The 23,110-nt window shown below is 39.5% G+C and overlaps 2 protein-coding genes across 8 annotated transcripts in view; both read left to right on the top strand.

Annotated features, from left to right (window-relative positions):
• The window catches only part of peak1 (pseudopodium-enriched atypical kinase 1), a 105,754-nt gene extending 96,202 nt beyond the window's left edge, over positions 1-9,552 (top strand). For 5 of the 6 annotated variants that reach the window (XM_024281477.2, XM_024281476.2, XM_024281472.2 and 2 more), the window contains 2 exons: positions 2,471-3,249; positions 6,419-9,552. In XM_024281477.2, coding sequence (XP_024137245.1) covers positions 2,471-3,249; positions 6,419-7,726 — 2,087 coding nt within the window. In that variant the 3' untranslated portion in view covers positions 7,727-9,552. The remainder of the gene's footprint in view (positions 1-2,470; positions 3,250-6,418) is intronic. The other variant, XM_024281478.2, reaches the window with a different exon arrangement.
• A 1,282-nt stretch (positions 9,553-10,834) lies between these two features.
• syt12 (synaptotagmin XII) overlaps positions 10,835-23,110 on the top strand; it is a 28,872-nt gene continuing 16,596 nt past the window's right edge. Inside the window, exon 1 of one of the 2 annotated variants that reach the window (XM_024281068.2) lies at positions 10,835-10,966. The gene's annotated coding sequence lies outside the window, so the exon portion shown is untranslated. Of the gene's footprint in view, positions 11,008-23,110 lie in introns of both variants that reach the window. The other variant, XM_024281069.2, reaches the window with a different exon arrangement.

Raw genomic sequence — 23,110 nt, 5'->3', positions numbered from 1 at the left:
CTAAAACCACTTCTGTGTCACAACTTGATGATGCTGCATTTTCTATACATTTTAAAGACCCACTCCGAAAAAATTGTGTTTTTCTTGTGATGTTTTCTGATGATGAAGGACATATATAAACAGAATTAAGATTAAATTTGCATTTCTAAGTATTTCTTTAACGTTGTGAATCACTGATTTGTTTAAGAACCACTTGTAGAGGACTAGATCTAGCAAGTCTTTGTTTTCCTAGTGCGAGCTGTCTGGCTGGGTATCTCCAATATTTCTCGACGTTTTTGTTGCACCGGTAATGTTAGGTTGAGGTTGTGAGGGGCTGTAAGGAGCGTGTAAATGGATGGATGACGGGAAGGGAGGCGGTTGCATGCCCACAACTTGGATGGAAATTTCTAATCAACCACTCCTTGAAAACAACACAAAAAAAGAAACTTTATTTCCAAAAGCACATTTAAATAAAAGACGTCTGGGAATGCTTTTAAAATGGATCAAAAGTTGATTGTCGTTGGACTTTAGGTAACAAAGAAAATTCCAGAAGAAACAGCTCCATCCTCTTTTAGGAATGTTTTGCTGTACTTTTTACTTGTTTTAGTAAAAGTTTAGTTGATCTGTCATTCATCTGACTTTTCTCAACAAAGATAAGCAGAGTTGTGTGACTTTGCCTAAAGTGACGCATAACAATATTCTTGATTGTTTGGAAAGTGTCAGTGTTTAATTCAGTGCAATAGTTAGAGTTAGTCTTATGTGGTTGGGTTAACATGCGGCCACATTGCTGTGACAGAAGGTCCTTACCACTGGAAGAAGGAGACGTCTGCTGACTTGCATGGATTACTGAAGATTGCTGGAGGAAGTCGTTCAATATTCTGTGTTTGTTGAAGAGAGGATTACCAAGACTTATTTAGTTCATCTCGTCTGCGCCGCTTAAGGGCTTCCTCTGCTTTTTAGGAGCATGGCACGTGGACGGTTACTTATCCCTTTAACCCTGTAAAGCCCACTACATCAAGGAATTAACAAAAATATATATTTTTTTAGGAATTAGGATGTTTTTAAACCTTTTGATTAAATATAACAAAAATAATAACAGTACTATTTTCTTTTATCAAATATGGCTAGTACCATTTATGATACGTTGGTTGATTGGATACATTTTTGCTCACAACAATGTTATTTAAAAATGCAACAATATTGATAATATTGGAAATAGTGTCTTATTTATCCACTGTGTCAAGTTTGAGCCTGAAATTTTTAATGTGACGTAACTGTTTTATAAAGATGTATCAATGTTTCATTATTTTTTACACAAAGTGTAATTTAATAAACGAATAACAGATACGTTATTCTAACCATAAAGTTTTGAAAATTTGAAAAAGTTTTCTTTAAAAAAGTCTTCGGAAGCACCCATTTTGAAATGAGCTTCTACTGCCCCTAGTGGAATGATGATGAATTACAGGTCTTAAAAGTGGATTACATTATAAACTGAGTTTTTAAGTTAAAGTTTGGATCATGCTAATGAAATAAGGGTGTCAGAATTGTCTGTATCAAATATGCAAAAATAGAATTTAAGGTTTGTGAATAGATGCCTTTGAAGACTTTGAAGTGGTTTTGTAGTAAAATTCACCATGTTGTTTTATTCTGATTTGAAGGCATTTGTCTGTGTTAGTCTCAGCTGTGGATCATCTCCTGAACCCTTCGGTTTCCTCTCACTATCATCTCAGAAAATCAGGTCCAATCAAGCCTCTGATGGGTTTGTTCTCCTTGCTGCATCTTTCACAGCAGTCAGGCAGCTGGATGGTTGGAGGCGTAACTTTCCATCCGCCCTGCTCTTAACTTGAATTCCTTTCAGACGTGTGCTGGAGTACACACCCTCGTGTTATCCACTAATCTTCAAGGAAGGCAGAAAGCCAGCGTCTCCTGGAAATGAAAAAGCAGGAGAAACGAGCAACTTTGTTGATGTCGTTGGAAGAGAACACCAAGTTCTGTGGGATTTTTGCTTAAACAGAGATAACACTCCAGAGCATTTTTATCCTGTTCAGGGAATCAAAATTGTTTTCTGTTAGTTTTACTCATTGACTAGTCCGAGTGACCCCCCCCCATGTTCCAAAAAGGAAATACCCACTGGCTCCAAGAAGCAAAAATCCCATACATTTCTACTGAGAAATAAACAGTTATTACTCAGTCATTATATCTGTCAGAATATATAACTATTCAAGTTATATACCAACCAACCAGATGAGGTTTTATGTCGAGCATTCAAAAAGGTTGATTGACAGATTCTCCTGAGCTCACTTTCAAGTGTTAGGAGTGTGGACTTCTAACAAGCTCCTGATTGGTGAGAGTGGTTGCCATCAAAATGAGGACTCAGACCAGCTCAGACCAATCACAGCTTACTAATGTCAAACGTCTATTCCTGTTTTTCTGCCATCACAGTTTAAACATCCATCGTGCTCCAGTTCATACGATCTTCCTTTTCTTCCAGGTCAGTCCCGAGCTAACATGATCCCACTGAAACAGCCGCGGAACATCAAAGCGTCCAATGACACCTTGACCTCCATCGACTTTGAAGGCTCAGCGGAGCAGCCGCAGCCTAAAGCCACGCCCCCGCCGCTGCCCAAGAAAGTTCCTCGCTCCGTCACTGAACCCAGCCTGGCAGCTCTCAAACCTCGGGCTGAGGCCAAACCAGGCGGCACCAACCTGAGCGTGGCCAACCCTCTCTATGACCTGGACTCCACCTGGGAGACGGCGAGCCAGAGCTCGTCTCACAGCTCGGAGCCTCATCGAGCTCAGGGCCAGGAGAGCGGCGACTCTTTGGAGAGACCCTCAGCTGTTACATCTGCCGACAAGACAAACAGTGCTTCCTCCCTGGCCTCCCAGCCTGCTGCCCCGAGCGTCACCTCTGGCAGAGAGAAGAAAGTCTTCCTGAGCACAGAGTCTCTGGGTGAGAGAGGTCAGGCCTCAGGTCGAGGTCCTGCTGGAGCAGCGAGCTCCAAACCACAGATTCCTGGTCTGTATAAGGGACTGGACAGCTGGGATGAGGTCGTGGGGAGGATCCGGGGGCTCCACATGGACACGCTGCGGAAGCTGGCGTCCAAATGTGAGGACCGTTTCATGGCCGGCCAAAAAGATCACTTAAGATTCGGCACAGACAGCTGGTCCCACTTCAGACTGACCACCGGCAAACCTTGCTGCGAGGCGGGAGACGCCGTTTACTACACCGCTTCTTATGCCAAGGACCCGCTGGTCAACTACGCCATCAAAGTGAGTGTTGTTACAGTGCATGAGAAGTTCCCTTAATCCTTCAGAGCTTACATTTTACCAACACTTCCAGTAAAAGTTAAAACTTCGTAAATATTTCTTGATTCTTCGCATCACAGCAGTTATTACTGATTATTTTTTTAGACGAAGTTAGCACACCTTCAAGTTCTTGCAAAGTTTGTTTGTTTCGTCTCTTCTTAATTTCTCCGAAGAGCCAAAAGGTAATTGTTTACGCAGAAATATCGGCACCAAAACTTTGAGCCTCAAAGGCATAAATTTCTGCAATCAAACTTGTTCGTACACGCACCTTGTCTGCAGAGATTTGTAATTAGATCCTCTGTGTTTGTGTATTTATAGTGATATTAAGAAGTGTTAAAGAAAATTTAAACTGAAAGACATTTATTGCACATGAGAAGGTAGAGAAAACCTGCACTAGCCTGTTCTCCATATACTTCAAGGCTATAGAGATAAAGTAATATTGTATGAATTAGGATTAAAAGAACAACAAAAATCTTTACAAGCTTTTTATTTATTTTTTATTTGTTGTTTGATTTAAAAAAAAAAGACTACAGTTCAGCTACACGTGAAGCATCACTGCTTGTTGTTGATATAAGGCACACTTCACATTTAAGGAGGGGTTGCAGGCAGATTTTTTCTGGTTTCAGCACGTTCAGACTGACTGCAGCGAAGCTACACATTCCTGCAGTTGTTGTGTGTCTGGACGAAAGCCTGCGCTGTAAGTCGCTCATTTTAGTGCAGTCAAAGTGTAAGATGTTAAACTGTTATCATAAGGTGAAGATCCAAAAACACACATGGAAATCTGCCAAACTTTATATTAAAAACTGTTACAAATTTCCCATATTTTAGAGCTAATTGTCTTCCAGAACAATTTGTACCATCAAGACTTGTTTTATTTATTTTTTTCTTTACTAATATAATATTTTTAAAGCTATAAAAGAGTTACACATTTGTCCCACTTAAGCTTAAAATGTCAAAGTTAATCAAAATGATGACTCATTTAATCTTAATACCACCAGAAAGTGTTCCATAAGAAAACTCAAAAATTTTATGTTTTATTTCATTTTTTTCCTTCTTTTTTTGTTCAAATGTGGATTTAAAAATGTAAACGTGAAACATTAATTGCATATGCTAATAAAATATGTTTTAAGTATATTTTAGCTCAAATTTGTTGCTGCTAAATGCTAAACCGTTAGCTGAAATTGCTTCAGCTGCATAAAAACAGAAATCTTTGAAGAAAGAATTATTATTACAGAACTATTAAGGCAAAGCTTCAAAGATTATCTTATAGCTCATATCAAACATTTACCTAATTAAGTCACCTTAATGCTAACAAGTCCCAAATAAAAGAGAAAGTTATCTCGTTGCTAGAACTAAGAAATCGTACTAACAAAAAGCTAAATAAGCTAGCCTAACAAGCTATGCTAACCTAGCCAAAAAATAAGTCTAACTACCAAAATATTGAATTAACTTAATAAACTTTGTAGAAAATATAACCTGTTAAAAAATTATTTCAAACATTTAGCAAGATCATTTGTTTTAATCATTAGAAATGTGCAAAAAATGTTTTTGGAAATGGTTTGAATGATGTTAATTTATTTCAAAAAAACCTTGTCAAGCATTTTTCATTTTGGCTGGTTTGTGCAGCATCAATTTAACTTGTAGCCCCCAAAATATGTAGGTAAGAAGGAATAAAGAAATATTTTAAAGAGCTTTTAGACATTTTATTTTTTAATCAAACAGAAGAAACCAGAATCTGTAATAAGACGTTATTATAAAATAATTTTTTGCCAGAAGAAGATTTCATAGCAGCCGTGTTTAGAATTTGGAAAGACTTTTTTTCATAGTCTGCATTTTTGAATATCCATTGATGTTTCAAGTTCAACACAGATAATTAAAACTGCTGGAGGGAAATGTAGCCATAAAAGTGTTAGATCGGTTGTGCTGTGAGTTCAGCCTAATAAATTAACAATATCAATCAAAGCAATGTGTTCAGATTCAGCTTTACAAAATCTCTTTAAAGGTGAAAAGACTGTTTTTCTCTGAACGTTTCAAATGAGCCACACATTCAAGCAAACGTCTGTTTTTGTAGAGAGCCTCATAGTTGGCAGAGTTAACCCTGAAGCTGGCTGCTGCTGCATGTGGAAGCAGTGAGGGAATACTAAGTTAAACCTTATTCAGCTTTTCAATTGAACGCAGCCTTTCACTAAATGAGCAAGACGGACATTTAGAAGAGCTAAAAATCTTTGTGATCCTTTAGAGAACTGAACGTCCACTTAATAGGACAAGTTTGTGTTCAAACATTAAAGTTAAAGTATTTTATGTTTTCAGTATTTGTGAAAAATGTTTTTTTTGCCACATTAATCAGGAGTCATTTCAGCTTTTCTGCAGAAAAAGTTAAACAACTCAATAGCAAGTAGGCATTCTCATCCTTCATTATAATGGAGTTCACAATCTAATATCTTATTAGCTATATAATATTTCTGCCTTTACTTGATGTTACTGTTTTTTTTTCACTACTTTAGTTGAAAATTCATTAGTTACTCATGCTACGTTCACACAGGCTCAAATATGTGTTTTCCAACGACCAATTTCAATGAAGAGTCTATGCAAACGCATGTATACATAGACTGTGTTCAGGCTTCTGGGTTCAAAACTCTCACGTTCACACATTGCTTTACACACATTTTTAAGACATTTTTTTTGGTTCTACATACAGTTGAACTTTGACTAATCAGTAGAGGTGTACCAGATCACGATAATCCGTGATCCATACGGATCACTAGCAATGGTTCGGCCAACACGCGTCAAATTCAGGTACTGTGCACCATAGTTGCTTTAACATGCATCAAAGTTGCTTCTTGATGGTTATCCAGAAGTCTGTTTAACTGATAACAGAGTTAAACCACTTTGTACCTCCAACAGTGAGTTCATGCACTAGTATCAGGTAGAGACAGTCCGCTGTAAACAGGATATTTAAAAATTAAAAATGTTCTGGAAGTGTTCTTGAACGTGCCACACATGCCTGGTGTTTACGGAGCTTCAAACTTTAGTCTGTTTTTGATTTTTTTTTTTCAGGCAGACTTGGCTCTCATTGAAGGTTCAAATCATAACATCAATGACCATAAAAAAATCTCCCTTTTTTCTCTATCTGGTGGTGCAGATCTGCCGGAGCCACATGAAAGAGACCCAGCAGCAGTTCTTCCACAGTCTCGCTGTGCGGCAAAGCCTGCCGCTCCATTTCAACATCCAGCAGGACTGCGGACACTTCCTGGCAGATGTCCCGACCCGTCTGCTGCCCTGGGAGGAGGAAGACGAGGGGGAAGAAGTGAAGAGGGATGCAGAAGGACTGACAGAAACGGAGAAAGACCTGAACACAAAACTGACCGACTCTTCCCCAAACGGTAAACTAGGAGAGAGCGCGGCACCGGCGGCTACGACGGTGGGCCGCTTGAGAAGCCGCGTGGTGGTGATCACACGCGAGGTGCCTTTCCAGACAGTGGCCGACTTTGTCAGAGATGGCGCCGCCAGGCATGCCCAGAACCCGGAGCTGTACGAGCGTCAGGTCTGCCTGCTGCTGCTGCAGCTGTGCTGCGGCCTGGAGCACATGAAGCCTTTCCACGTGACCCACTGCGACCTGCGCATGGAGAACCTGCTGCTGGTCCACTGCCAGCCAGGGAACCTCTGGAACCTGGACTTACTCGAGCCCAACAACAACAGCAGCAGCAGTTCGGGCGCCACTTCCTCCAACGCCACCTGCCCCGCCCGCCTCATCATCAGCAACTTCTCCCAGGCGAAGCAGAAAAGCAGCCTGATGGTGTCAGATCCCGGGACGCTGCGGGATCAGTCCAGGTTGGCACCCGAAATCATCACGGCGACACAATATCGGAAATGCGACGAGTTCCAGACTGGGATTCTCATCTATGAGATGCTGCACCGCCCCAACCCGTTTGAGGAGACGCCCCAGCTGAAGGAGAAGGAGTACACGTGGGCGGACCTGCCGGCGCTCCCCGTCAGGTCGCTGTACTCGCAGGGCCTGCAGCAGCTGGCCCGGCTACTGCTCACCGTCAACCCCTCCGAGAGGATCCGCATGTCCGAAGCCCGAGCCTGCCTGCAGTGCCTGCTCTGGGGCCCCCGAGAAGACCTGTTTCAGGCCTTGGGCTGCAGCAGCGCCGGCCCCATGTCGGGGGCCGCGGCCAGCCATCATGAAGCCACGCTGCAGAACTGGCTGGACCTGAAGCGGACGCTGATGATGATCAAGTTTGCCGAGCGCTCACTGGACTCGGCCTGCAGCGTGAGCCTGGAAGACTGGCTGTGCTGCCAGTATCTGGCGTTTGCCACCACAGACAGCCTGAGCCGGGTGGTGCACATCCTGCAGCAGCGCACGCCACCGCACAACCAGAACCAAACCAAAACACAACCCGCAAACCCCCTCCACCTGGCTCCACCACAGCCTCTCTGAGCTCCTGCACTTCGCTGTTCCCATAGCAACAGATCCAGATTGGTGAAGTGATGCTGGTGGCGGCTTTGTTGTTGCAGCAGCCACAGTGCTCCCATGACAGCTGCATGTTTACCCATCAGGCCTCAGTGACAGAGCCAACATCCATCAGGAAGAAAATATCTCTAACTTTAGGGAGGAGGGATGTTTCACTTCTGATCTCAAAATAGTTTAAAAAGCCGCGAGATGTTCAGGTTACTTCTCCAATTGATGAGCGCACACAACATGACCTGAAAAATAAAACATTTGTGTCAGCAGAGGGAAAGGAATGCAGAAAAATCTCTGATTTTTCAAACATTTAAGATTAGTTGACTTTTAATCCCAAACTAATGTTCTGTCGCTGAAGGCAAATATCAAAGCCACTTTCATGTAGAGTCTGCAAGCAGACTGATGAGCTCAGACGCTCTCATCTTTTCAAAATAAAAGAGACCCTGTGTTTGGAATTAGCTGCTCCTGCAGCTCTCCTCTGCAGAAAACAGTGTCTGTTCTGACACAGAAGAAACATGCGACATAGCTGCTCAGTCTGCAGCTGCTCAGTCTGCAGCTGCTCAGACTGCTACTCCGGCTGCAGCTGCTGCTGCTCAGTCTGCTGCTGTTTAGCTTCCTTTTTGGAGTTTGTGCAATCAAAGTAGTCATTTTGTTTTCTCTTCCTTAATGTAACAACACTTGGAAGGTTCTTCATGGTTTTTTTGTTTTTTTTGACAGTGGTTTTGTACTAACCTTCTCTTACAGCTGTTTTGTGGCACATAAATGGATCATTTCAGCGGTCTCTCACATCAAACCGGGTGAGGGTGGACGTTTGCACAGTCGGTGGATGGAGAGCAAAGAGCAGAAAAGACAGAACAAAGTTGCTGTGAATTTGAGGATCTGAAATTTGTCTTGTTTTTTTCTGACTGTCTGGACTGAAACCAACATTTGGACATGACTTTATCTTCTCCAGAAACATTTTTTTTCTACAAATGAACCACTTTGCGTGTTTGTAGTCGGGAAGGCCTTGAAGAAAAAGGATGAATCCTGCCACTAGGATCTGAAGGGTTTGACACTAAACAGATTCAGACCAAAACAGTTACTCATCTGGTAGTTTACATTTTGTTTAACAAACGGTTAAATCATACCCTCAAGCACAGAACTGAAACTACAAGAATAAATGTTACTAGTTTACGTCATTACTCGGTTTGTTTTACTGCAGATTTGCAGCATGAACTGGTCCACAGCGTGAAGATAAGACATCGTGGGGGGAGTTTGTTGTGTGCTGAGGAGTGTGTGGGTTAGCACTGGTGGCTGACCTTGTGTCCAGAGTTTTAGGCCTTTGTATTGTATAAATAAATATATATATATAACCTTTATTTTAATCCACAGACTATTTTGTCAAGTACAGAGCACCTTTCTTTCTGCCTGTAGAGTCTCATAATCGTTTATCCCTGAAAGCCGTACTTGACTTTCTTCCTCCTCGCATGTCTCGAGGAAGGGAAAGTAGTTACCACTGTCCTGCACAAGTCGAGATCGCTCTGAGAGGATGTTCACATTCTGCTGCGCTCCTCAGTATTTTTCAGCTCTGTTTAGGAGAAGAACCACTTTGACTGTGGATTTTCAATGCAGCATTTAAAAAAAAGTCCAAAGTGCATCAACTGTATGACAGGAGGGTTTTGTCTGTTTTTAGTCGCCACTGGAGCCAAAAGCAGAGACTCTGGAAGGTGTTCCATACAGATGTGTGCAGTATCTCTCCTGACTTGTTGCCTGTCAATGTTTAGCAACTCTAACAAAACAATAAATTTATGTTTTTTATATATTCCTGCTGGTTTGGTGTTTTACTTACACACATACCTTTAGAAATCATCTAAACAAAAGAAGGAAACAGATTTTACAACCAAACTTTAAATAACTTGCTTGGTTGCAGTTCCTCCTTGATACCAGCAGATGGGGACATTTCAAAGGATTTACTTTCTGTACCTTTTAGCTTTTTTATTCCTACACTTGCAGTGTTTACCCTCTCAGGGCCAAATTAAGTTTAAGTAACAAAAAAAATTTGACACTTGGGGAAAATTATCATATGGGGTAGTAATAGGTAGTTGGCATTTAGTTGATGCAAATCTGCAACGTCTGCCCTGAGAGGGTTAAAGTACAACTATAAAAATAATTTTACTTTTGTGATTTGTTCATACAGTCCACCAAGGCAAGACAGTCGACTTGAAAAAAATATAAATTTTACTGTTAAACGTCAGTTTCAAAGCATAGCACATGAGTCATTATGGCCCATTTGAAATATTGATCTTTGGTGAGGAATATCTAAAATAATCTGAGGAAGAAGAGAATAAAAAAAGAGAAAAAATACAATAACTTAATAAAACCCCTCGATTCTTTAAAGTCCCACAAAAACTTTTCCAGAATAATTTATTTTCCTGAATAAAGAAAAAAAGTTTTTTTTTTTTTCCTGCAGTCTCCTCTGGTCTGTGAACCTACAGGAACCTCAACTCTCATGGCGGTCAATCACAAAGTGATGCTTCACTGCTTTTATTACCTTCGGTCAATAATCCCTCAGAGTAAATCTCTGAGAGTAACACGCGGACAAAGACGTGATTTCTGGAAGTGTTGGAGGGAAATGTTTGAATGTTTGGTTTTGAGGAGCAGAGAGGTGTTTCTTCTCTCTGATGGAGGGATGATGGAGAGGATGGGGGCGGGGCGTCACGATGGATGCAGTGAAAGTTTGAGGATGCCCCTGGACCACGCGCGCGCGCGCACCTCCCACCCCGCTGTGATGATGTTGTGTAACGCTGGTGCGTGTGGAGCAGGTGGAGCCGCTCCTCCTCCTCCTCTTCCTCCTCTTCCTCCTGCTGCCGCTGCGGGTGAAGCCTCGGTGGTTTGTTATTGAGCGACCTGCGGGCGCAGCTCGCTGTGGGGGTGGGACTTGGTTTCTGCAACAGGGATGCGGCTCTCCGGACGGACGCACGGACGCGCGCCTCTGAGCGGAGGATAGAGCCTCATCCTGCACGCGCGCCTCCCGGCTGAGCAGCATTCCGCCTCCAGATGCGCTGAAGCCGCTCCAGTGACCGCCGCCTCCCTCCTCCTCATCCTCCTCCTCTTCCTCAGGCCAGACGAACACCGGTGGATGGAGAGAGGCGCCTAAAGACGGGAGAGCGGTGGAGCAGCTCTCCTCCTCCTCCTCCTCCTTCCTCCTTCCTCCCCACTGCAGCAAAGGAAAGTCCGGTAAGGAATGTGTCTGATTCCACGCGCTCCTTCCCACTGAGGTGAATAAATGAAGCTTCTCGCTTCTCTGCCGCCACATTGTTTTTTTTTCTTCTTGTTAGAGCTGAAAGCTGAATCTCCTCCTGCAGCACCAGCCCCAGTGAACTCCTGCTGGGATGGTGGAGCAGCTGCAGGAGGCTGAGTCAACTTCAGCTGAAGTGATGCTGCAGAGACTCCTTCAGTATCTGGATCTAGAGGCCACAAACGGCCAGAGATGCATGAACTGAGGAGGATCAATGAAGTATGGGGAGTTACTTCCCAATACAGTCAACGGAAAGTAGCTACTGAGTTGGAATTGACCCTTTAACCTTTGAGATGTCGCCAGTGACAAAACAACAAAATCTTTAACATTCTGTAACTTTTCAATCGTTAATGTGTTTAATGTGTTTAGTGTATTTCAGTAGATTCGGAGGGAAAATGCATTATTCTCCGCTAGAATCTAACGGAATTATACCTTAACGATTGAAAAGTAGAACATAAACACTGGAGGTCCGGTGTTAAAGGGTTAATGTTAAGAAATGAAGAAAAAAACAGGAATTAAAACATTAAACCCCTTTGTTTACCTTTTATTTTTACTGAAAAAAACAGCCTTTGCTTGATCAATAGAGCTGAAAAGTACAATAATGGAGTTTATATTCAAACATTTGTTGACCAAATATTTTAGCCTTTATTGTCCTTTACAGAAGATGTAATGTTAAGTTTATCCTATTTACAATTATTGTGTAAAGTAACTGTTGTTTACCCACATTGTTGTGACTTTGCAGACATTATGCCAGAATTCCAACCCTAACTACTAAAAAAAAAAACTATATAATCCGGGATTACATAAGCAAATCGGACACGATGCTCACTACTTTTATTTTATTTTTCTAAACACTGAGTGTGACGTCACTGATTTCACAAAGTGAAATCGAATAGTATGAACATTTTACGATGTCTATTTGTGACTCCACTGTGTTCTGATGATGAAAACATGGATAGTTTATTCATAAAATTACATATAAACACGTTTTTCTTCACAAAAATTGTTAGATCGCAATGCATTGCTAGTTTTTAGCAAAGACTTTTGGGAAATTTCCAGAGTACTCCATTTTGGAATTGTAGATTCGGACTGCAAAATGGCAAATGCCCTCTAGAGAATAGAGAAGGAATTCAAATATTGAAAACAGTCGGTTTGTTGTCAGATTCTAAAACTTTAAATTATCACTGCTGCCTTCATTGAAACTATGACATAGAGTGACTAAAACATTGTTGGAAATCTTTATACCGTATTTTCCGGACTATAAGTCGCGGTTTTTTTCATAGATTGAATGTCCCTGCGACTTATACTCCAGTGCGACTTATATACAAATTTTTAATGAGATGAGATATGGACCGTAAGTCTAGAGTGCCCTCTTATGGTGATCTATGCAATTACTTTATTTACTTTAGTTATTCAGACGTGACACAGAGGACGAAGAATTTAACAGATTTAGTGATATGGAGTGAGATTGTGTGCAATTAATTACAGTAAAGATACAAAGTTGATGAGTTCTTGAGGCTATAGTTAAATAAAACTGTTATGTTATATAAATGCTACACCTTTTCGTTCTTTTCATGATGCTAATATGTGAATATGTGTTGACACATATGCAGCCTGTTTTCTATTCACTTATGAATGTTATAACTTACCTTCCAGGATGATGTAATATCGTTTTTTTCAACCAGTTTGTAAAATAAATTACTTGAAAAAAATGCGACTTATACTCCAGTGCGACTTATGTATGGTTTTTTCTTCTTCATTATGCATTTTTTGGCCCCTGCGACTTATACTCCGGTGCGACTTATAGTCCGAAAAATACGGTAGTTTCATATGGTTTAAAAAATTAGATCTATTTTTTTTAAGCAAAATGGTTCCCAAACAAATAAGTTACTTGACAAAATTCTAAGAGCTCAGATTTTTAAATGGGTAAAAGTCAAAAACTCAATGTAGTAAATACGCATCTTAGAATGTATATATGTATATTTATCAGTACACAACAAGAGTTTTGCTAGATATCTTCATAGTTTCACAGATACGTTTGTTTAAAGGATTTACATTTTCCCAAATAAGTGGTTTAAATGTCTCAAAAAATGTATTTGACGTATCCATCCCTATGGTTCAGATTCTTCATTATAATAAAACGGTAGAATTTAAAAAACAAAATAAAATACAGTAATCAGAAGTTTCATCAATATCCATATATTTACAAGGGGTGTAAGAAAATATCAATTAAATAAAAAGCAAACATGTAGTTCAGCATCTTACTTTTACTTTCCACGTAAATATTTCTTATAGTAGCAAAAAAGAACAAAAAAAAAACACAAATTTGTTTGCATAAAAGGAACTTGTTTATGAGATACAGTTACAGTTCTGATCACTAAATAACATGTACTATTTACTTTTGTGAAAAATGTATTATTCAGATCATTTTTAAGTCACAATAAAAAAAAATGAAATATTGTCTGGTCCTAGAGATATTGGGATATGTATCGTATCATAACACGTATCACGATACATATCACGATACGTATTGTATCACCAGACTCTTGCCAATACACACATCTAATATTTATATGTTTCAGGAGTTTTATTGTTTGTTTGTTTGTTTTATAACTTAAAGAAATTACATTATTAAATGTGATAAAGTAAATGTTCCAACAAAATACTGTTAATTTGTGCTTTTGTTGTAAAAACGTATGCAACTTTTACCTTATCAAATTCTCTTTGTAATTTTGTAAAAGGTTGTCAAAGTTGAGATTTTTAGGGTGCTTTTTTAAATTTAATGGAATTCAAAATCTTTAACTTCTTTTGTTAGTTTCTATTCATGTTTTAGGATTTTCTGCTCATTTTCCAACTTTAACAAAGTCTAAGAAGAAATGATTGAACATTTGAGCGTCTTCGGTTAAAACATCTCACCTTTTGACAGATTCTCCTCACGTTATGCTGTTTGAAACATAACAAAAGAGTTTGTGAAAACGATGGTGCTTTTGTTGTTGCCCACCATTCCCGATCTCCTGCTGCAGCAGAGGATGAGGAAAAGCTGCTTCCTCTTCACTTTTTCGGGGCTGTCTGCTGTTTTGACTTTAGCAACTTTTAATATGTTTTGTTTCCCAGAGATTATTTTTTGTTGGAAGCTTTGCGTCTTCTGCAGTTTCTGTGTCCTCTTGGTTCAAATTGAGGTTTTTCTTCTCCTGACAGTCTGATCTCCCTCACCGGTTGCCGGGGGAAACCAGCTGAAATACGACCCACCTCCAAACTCAATTTCTACAGCAGCACTTGCAATCATTTAAGAAATCAGTTTAGCACCTCTCACTCTTTACTCCTCCCTGAACTTTATGGATAAAAGGCGTCCTTGCATTAGGAAAGCTGAGAGCATCCGTGTGCAGATGTGCTGGAACGCCATGGTCAGAGCGGCCTCCTCTCACATCCTGCAGGGGCTTTAATGCGGCTAATACTTCCAGAACAGATCATGGATTGGACTGCCTCGTTTTATGATGAATGCTCGCGGGCCGAGCCAAACCCCCCACCCCCGCCGCCCCCCCTCAGAGGAGCCTGAAGAAGCTGGAGCGGGAAACCCATAAGGAGAACGAGATGAATCATATTTATGAGATTAAAGCTCTGAGAGTTTATCAGACTCAGGGCGCGGAGGGTCAGATGATTCTGTCACCGTTACATTAATCACATCCAAACTGAAAAAGCTCAAGTGTTTCAGACAAAAGTGAAGGAAAAATGATGTTTTTTTTTTCTGTCTTACACTTCATCTATGAGAACAAGGCCTTCTCTGAAGCATTAAGGCGGCTCTAACAGACGTTTCTGCTGCGCTGAGTGCTTTTCCTGCCCTGTATTAGCTTAATTGTGAGGCTGTTAATCTCATAAGTGGTAGGCTTGATTAGTTTGTGTAGTAGGGGAGCAACACATGAGCCTTGATTTATCTTCTGTGCTTTGGCGCCAGGACGGCGCCGCCGAAGAAGAGTTTCTGTTGGGGTTTGGAAGTTTGACAGGACTTGAGTTTGGGAAGCTGATGAGAGAATACTCTGCTTTATTCTGCTTGTGTTTTACTGTTTAGGGAAATTTTGTAGTTCAGATTTTAATCCACTTTTTTTAAAATTTTGTGTTAAATTAAATCTCAGTTGGAAAAAAAAAATCTGTCTGCATTTGAGGAAAATAGAAACCTTATATAATCATTCTTTTTGTATGGATCCACACATTTATGAGACTCTTATCTCAATAGCAAGATCCGAACTTTCCTTAAAAACCCATTTCATTCAACTTGGTCAGTTTTCTGTCCTGTAGTTCCTCATCAGTCCACTAGGGGCAGTAGAAGCTCTTTTCCTGCTCATTTCAAAATGGCTGCTTCCACGACACTTTAGACAGGAAACGTTTTGATAACCTTTATGATGAGAATAACTTATCAGTTGTTATTCCATTTTGAAATAACTACTTGCTGTATTGAAATAATTACAAATTTGTTGATAATTAATTCTTTAGAACACTGTTGCACCATGTTTAAAATGTGTGGGTCAAATTTTAGTCCGTGGGTGAATAAGTTGCTTCTTTTCCTGAACACTCGTTCATATTTTTGCACCATAAACTAACAATGTTGTGAATAAAAACTTGCCAATTCACCCAACTTATAATTGACACTATGTTATTAAAAACGGTATTGCATTCTCTTTTGTTGATTTAATAAAGCATTTAAAAAAAACATCTTAATTGAAAAAAAATATATATAGTTTTTTGCCAGTTCTTTAGGGTCATTACAGGATTAAACCTGTTTTTGTCTACCTTCTTTTAGAGATGGTAAACTCAATTCAGACTCTAGCCCTACAGCTTCTCCCTACCCCTACATATATCCCTCCAAACGGAGAGTGATGGAACAATAGTGTCTGCACATGGGCATAACTAACCCTTGATGACATCATCAATAGTCGCCGGTCATCTGCGTTAGGACTAGAAAAATTCATAACTACATTGGAATTTATTTTAAAGGTTGTGCTTAAACAAAAAGTCGTGACTTACAATTACATGTAAATAGGGCTGCCACAAACGATTATTTTAATAGTCGACTAATCACCGATTATTTTTTCCGATTAGTCGACTAATCGGGTCATGCACAAAGTTGATGTAAAACACAAATCTTAACCATCATTCACTTTAAACTAACTAAAAACTATATATATATATATATATATATATATATATATATATTCACACTAGCATCATTATAGATGAAATGTAAGATGAATTTGGCCGCAAAAGATGCTAGTGACGATGGCTGAAGATGCTGATAGCCAACTAAAATATTAGTTAAAGGCCAAATTAGCCTAAAAAAAGCCTAAGTTAGCAAAGACAGCTAGCATGTAGCTGAAATAAAAACTCCAAAATAGCCTAAAAAAAACCTTAATAAATGCCAAAATAGTCCAATAAGCTAGCATAACACCATTATAACTTTCAACTTTACTACACCGACTCCATTTAATATAAAGTAACGATTAATCGACTATTAAATTAGTCGTCGACTATTTTAATAGTCGATTAGTCGTCGATTAGTCGACTAATCGTGGCAGCCCTACATGTAAACTTGTGTACTTCAGAGCACACTCACACGAAGAAATGAGTTTCTCCTCGATGCGGTTCACCCTTACGGCAGAGGGATACACAGTCAAAAGTCCTTAAGGCTACGCCTTAAAAACACAGGTTTGGACACCACTACCCCTTCAAATATCCCTACAATTGGAGGGGTAGAGAGAAACTACAGGAGTAGAAAAACAATTTGGATTTGGCAAAAGTATTTTTCTTGAAAAATAGGCAAACTCAGTTTTAGGTTTGAGTATCTTATAGTGAAGAACTGCTCAAGTTCTTTCACTATTACATCATGTTTTAAAAGTTACAAAATTAAAGCGAGGAAAGTATATATATATATATATATATATATATATATATATATTCACTAAGTAATTCATTCAACATTGATGTGCAGCAAATGTTTTTGTGCATAAATATGACGAGATATAAAATATAAAAGAGATTTCTGAGATTGGGTGGGACAAAGTAAATCCCCACCCACCTGTTAATCTACAAACCACACCACTTTTTCACATGCAAATGTGGTCTCTGATAAAATCTTAATTAAAAAAAACATCATTGAAAGAGTTTTGACACTAGTGTTTCTATAAATCTGTTTTAGATGTAAAGGTGCTTTCTTCTGAAACCAGCCTCTGGTGGTCAATTACAAATTGAAAGTTTTTATATTCCCATTCTTCTAGATTTGTATTTTATACTAAAAATACATATTTTTTAAAATATTTCTTTATCAAAATTATTTGTTAAATCTATTTTAAAGTAGTATCTGTGTGATTTAGTATAAATTAAAATCTTTTGAGAGTGAAAATTTTTCTTTTTCTTTTTTTTGTTATAATTATTGCCATTTTCAGCTGCAGTCAGGGGCCAACCCACACCAATAGTCCATCCATCCATTTTCTTGTCCACTTCTTCCCTTTCGGGGTCGCGGGGGTGCCTGAGCCTATCCCGGCTGTTGATGGGCGAAGGCGGGGTACACCCTGGACAGGTCGCCAGCCTGTCGCAGGGCCTCAATCACACACACATCCACTCTCACATTCACACCTAGAGGCAATTTAGAGTCATCAATTAACCTATGAAGCATGTTTTTGGACGGTGGGAGGAAGCCGGAGTCCCCGGTGAAAACCCACGCATGCACGGGGAGAACATGCAAACTCCACACAGAAAGGTCCCAGCCGGGAGTCGAACCGGGGCCTTCTCGCTGTGAGGCGAGAGCACTTACCACTGCACCACCGTGCAGCCCCACACCAATAGTGTAAGTTTTAAAAAAGTTAGTTTAAAAAACACCTTGCACTAAAAATGTCAAATGAATTATGCTGGAAGCCGGAGACAAAAACACAAATCCTCAGGAGGAAAAAGATGTTCTAGCTGCTGCATATGAAGTAGGAAACATTGTCTGTGACCTTAATGCAGCTCACATAAACACAACAAATCCACACAGACCTGCTCATCCAGGAGAACCTACAGACCCGGATGTAAAATTGCTGTTTAAAGGAAAGATGAAAGAATAATACTAAAATGTGGTTAGTTGATTAAAAAAAGGTCCTGTTTTTGACTAGATTTCTGAGACTGAATTAAAGAAAATATGCAGACACACAGAAAAAAACACATTTCTTTCTGTTTGTAAGTAAAGAATGAGGAGAACAGGCTGTGCTCTCCTCCAGCTCTGTGCTCCCCCTAAACCCCAATCAATCACTTCTACGTTTAATCTAGCTCAATGCCTCATAATGAAATTAACTGTCTCCCTGATATAAGCAGTCTGTGCTCAGCCAGCACATCTGGGAGTCTCTCCGTCCGGCCTCTCAGATTGGTTCGTTTTGGAGCCAGTTGCTCTTTTATTGCTTAAGATTGCTCGGCGCACGTTTGAGTTTGAGCGACAGCCGCTGGCGTCTGGGTTTAAATGTCAGCGTAGGAGCTGGTGCTGGAAGGAGGGACCCCCCCCCCACACACACACACACACACACTGCAGCCAAACCCCTCCAACACTCGGTTAAAGCCATGAGCGCCCAAGCTTTGTGAAAATTCACATCGTCTCTGACAGTTCCTGATGATGCATCAACACAAACTGACCACACAAAGTCATGCGACCGAGGAGACTGATGTCACAAATAGAAAAGCTTTCTGTGTTGATGCCTCATGGATTTTGACGCATCATCAAAAACACTGAACAGCTGAACAGTTTGCTGCCTTCAAAAATACTAAAAAAAACTAAAATAACAAAACTCAGCATTTTAAGACTGCTGAGGACAAAGAACAAAAAAAAAAAAGTAAAATAAAATAGCATTTTTGAAGTAAGGATGACTTAATTAGCATGTATTTAGTTTACATTAGTTAAATCTAAGAATTCATGGCTGAGGTGCACATAGATAATAAACTATGTAGGTTTTTACATCCTCGTTGACCTGAAGACGTCTTGTTTTCTCGACTCTACCTCCAGAATGAACAGATTTTAGATACAAAGCAAAACTTTGGTTCAAAAGTTTGATCTTTTATTAGTTAGAAGCCTATATTATCTCATGCTGGATGTCATTGGTTAATAGCTGCCCAGAGCTGCACTGAGATTATCCTTTTTGGCACAGAGCATCTTTTATTTTGAAAATATTTTTTTTGAGCAAATGTTAGAAAATGAAAAAAAAAATCACATTTTGAGAGATGCTAGGTTCTTTTTATATATTTACTTTTGTTTGTACCAAAAAAATAAACATAATTCATATTTATTATAAAAAAAATGAAGGTCATGAATCCACATTTCTTAAAGGCTAAAAAAAGAATTTGTGAGAATTAGAGGCTTAGATCATTGATCTAGGAACTGTAGCCACAAGGGGTCACGGGTAAAATACAAGATTGTGTCAGGAAGGGCATCCAGGGTAAAAACCCTCCACCTGAATCTGCAGATCGGTGACAGCTCAGGTGACCTCTGAGCGAACCGCCGAAAGGTGAACAACAACATTATAGATCTAAACTGGCCCTGCAGGAGGTTAAGGAAATCTCATCCATCCTTGAGTGAATCAATTGTTTCTCTACACTGTAAAAAGAGCCAAATGAGACGGTTTCATTTAATGTTTCCTGTTTTCCTGGTAGAAGAATTCATACACGGCAGCCCATCTCTGAAAGAGTCTTTTTCTTGTGTCTCTTTTGAGCCATCTGAACCTTTTACTTCAACTCTTGTTTATGTCCCATTTGATGGTTGGAGTTTAGATCGACAGAACTATCTTGACCCCTTTCCACTTCATGTACGTTTAGGGCCCCACTTACTTTAGCTCCACTTTGAACCAAAAAAAAAGAAAAATTTAGGAACATGATCTCTATAAGTGGAAATAAGTCCAGTCACGAAGGGCTTAATGCCACACTGGACTGGTGCAAAGTCAGCATTAGCGTAGACGCCGCACCACGCCGCTTCAGTTGCTTTTACTCAAGAGTAGAAAAGATTTTGCGTCTCATAAAGTAAAATCATCAACAGTTTTTCTGCATGGAGACAGGAACGCACGCTCATGCACGTATGCTCCTGCACGCACGCTTGTCACAGCATCCAAGCATTAGGACAGCTGATTTCCATGGCGACGCCAGTTGAAATATACAACTATTATTAGTTTACTGCACTGCAAGGAGCCTCAATCACAGCTTTAACAAACATGTTGTGATTCCGAACACAGAGGCTCATGGGAAATCCAAGTCAGACGAAGATCAGAGCCGGAAAAGAAACATTTGAAATGCTTTTACTGTTCAGAATCGTTATATGTAAATGAAATTTAACCAGACACGATGAAACAAAACACAGTGTGTCTACTAGGGGTGTATTTATCAGTTTCTATTTTAGAAATGTGCGTCACACATCTACCACGCTGTCAGATTTGCTCAGTAGGAAAACCCAGAATATTTAATGCATTGCAAACACTGGAGGAACGTGTTCTCAGATTTGACGTGAAGAGGCTCTGCAGTGACAAACATCTAAAGAAGATAGAGAGTGGAGGTCTGGGGGGGGGGGTGTGGATAGGGGTTTGGGTTCCATCATTCTTCACTTGCTGCTTATTGACTTAATGGTTCCAACATGGTAACGACTGTATCGTATAAAAATTGTGACTGAATTAACTTCATTTCTTTGGAACTGAAAGTAAGCCATTTTCCATTGGTGCCGTCACTCCAGTTCTCGTATACAGTCAATGATTCTGACCAACAGGAAGTTGGAGCAGCCCCTCCCCCTCTTTTTTTAATCCAAAAATTCTCTGTTCACCTCAAAAGCTTTCATTCATTTTCCACATTTCACCCACCATACTTTCAAAGTGTATGTATTCATTATAGAATGGTCATTCAGGTGTTGTGACCATTGACATGTATTATTTTACTGGACATATCAAGGTGTTGACGTCAGCCAATGAAAAGGCCTGCCCTCCGACCCCGTTTGTCTGCTGCAATTTGTAAACCATCGACAGTGATTGGTGCGAGTCGGTGTGAGTCAGGTTTTTTAGAGGAACTACTGTGGCCAATCAAGAGTGAGCTTGTTGGAAGTCCACACCCCTTCTACTGAAAGTGGGCTCAGGAGAAGCTGTCCATCAAAGGTTTGAGGCGGTGCTTTGACTGAGAGATCTGATTGGTCAGTTTAGAACTTGAATAACTTGTGATAAAGGAAAAAATATCAAAAATTAGGATTAGAAAGGAGTGGTTAAGAAGAATGTATCAGAGTAAGAACGATTATTCTGACAGATGAAATGACTGAGTAAAACTGTGTATTTCTCAATGAAAGTCAGTGGAATTTTGACTTCTTGGAACCGGCAGGTACTTCCTGTCTGGAACGAGAGAGCGGAGGGGTTGATATGTCCATTGATTTCTGCAGTCAATGGTTGTGGCATATCAATGAAGCCGCCATTGTTTTGGTGATGTCACATGATGAAGTCATGAGAACTGGATTTACTGCACCTGCTCACCTGCAGGGTCTGTGTATGGAGAGGGTCGCAGGTCCCGGGATTTGTTATTGATCACCTCATTTATCACAATGATTTAAAAACCTTGGAATTATGTTTTTTGTTGTTGCATAGTTTTTGTTCGAGAACAAACATAAGGATTTTGATTGATTTTAGGGCGTTACAAACAATATACCTGCCTCGGTGTCTCCAGCTAACCGTCAAGCCTTAACCCTTTAATAACGGAGGTGACGCATGATTAACGTGAATCAGCTGATTCTGATGTGGAGTAAAGTGGTTTTTCATGACGGCTCTTGGTTGTCTTCTTAACAGAATCAGCTGAATCTTACATTGATGTAACTCTTCACACACTGTAAAGTGTTGCATTTAACACAAGGCTGCTTTTCTCCCTCAGAATCCTCTGGAATAATGTTTATTGCTTAAACAGATACGGTAGTCAGAAGAATATACACGGTGTAGTTACAGCTCTGATGTTCAAGGATGAAAATCTATGTTTAAGGGACTTAAGAGTCAGTCTCAGTCTTCTCCCTCCTCTGAGGATGAAATTCTGTCTCTGAACCAGCCCAGATGATCTTTTTGAACTGTAGAACAGTGGCATACTTGCTACACGACGGCAGTTCAAATATGTGCTGACACCAGCAGAATTTGATCAGATTTGGGAACAATGGCAGATACAAAAAATGTACAAAAAAATACAGATGATGAATGAATGAATGAATGAATGAAATGGTTTATTTCAAGCAATCAGGTCATAATACATACATAACATATCACTTAATAAATCACAAGTTGATCACTTGAAAGGGAGTGGAAGGAAGCGAACTTATATAATCCCACCCCGACTCGACCATTTTCTCTACATGAATTATCAATATCCGGTTCAGGACTTAATATCAAATATTAATAAAATCAGGCTATTAAGGATCATTGAAATCATTAATGTCATCAAGTTTCAAAGCATCCACGACAAATCATTTATATTAATCAGTAAAGAAAAGTAATACCATAGTGATTGTAAACTTTTCAGTAATCATTACTGCATATTACATAAACAGTAATCTAATATTCTCTTAGAAAAAAAGACACTTTGTGCATGAATTATGATAATACAAAAATAATTAAATCATCTTCATTTGCTAATGCAGTAAAGGTCAAGATATTCTCGTAAAAAGAAGACAATTAGTGCAGATTGTATTAATCAAATAATTATTATTAAAAAAATATAAAAATAAAAATTTAAAAAAAGTAAAAAAAGTAAAAATTACCTTCATTAGTTTATGGAGAAAGAAAAAATCAAAATATTCTAATAAAAAAAATACAATTAGTGCAGATTGTTTTCATTAAAATCATTATCATAAAAAAAATAAGTTGAAAAGAAAAGGATAAAAAATTACAAAATAAAATAAAATATTTTTTTTTTTTTAATCAGAATCAGTGCTACATCACTGCTTAGGAACAAGTTTAAGGCCACGTAACGGTTCTTCTTTGTTGTTTTGATCTCGTTGTTCGTTACGTGCCTTTTCTTGACGGAAATCTTCCACGATTTGGAGCAGTGGTGTTAGCTTAGCTTCGAGCGCCAGCAGA

This window comes from Oryzias melastigma, linkage group LG6, assembly GCF_002922805.2.
Source record: "Oryzias melastigma strain HK-1 linkage group LG6, ASM292280v2, whole genome shotgun sequence".
NCBI classification, from domain to species: domain Eukaryota; kingdom Metazoa; phylum Chordata; class Actinopteri; order Beloniformes; family Adrianichthyidae; genus Oryzias; species Oryzias melastigma.
This window is presented reverse-complemented; position numbering and strand designations above follow the sequence as displayed.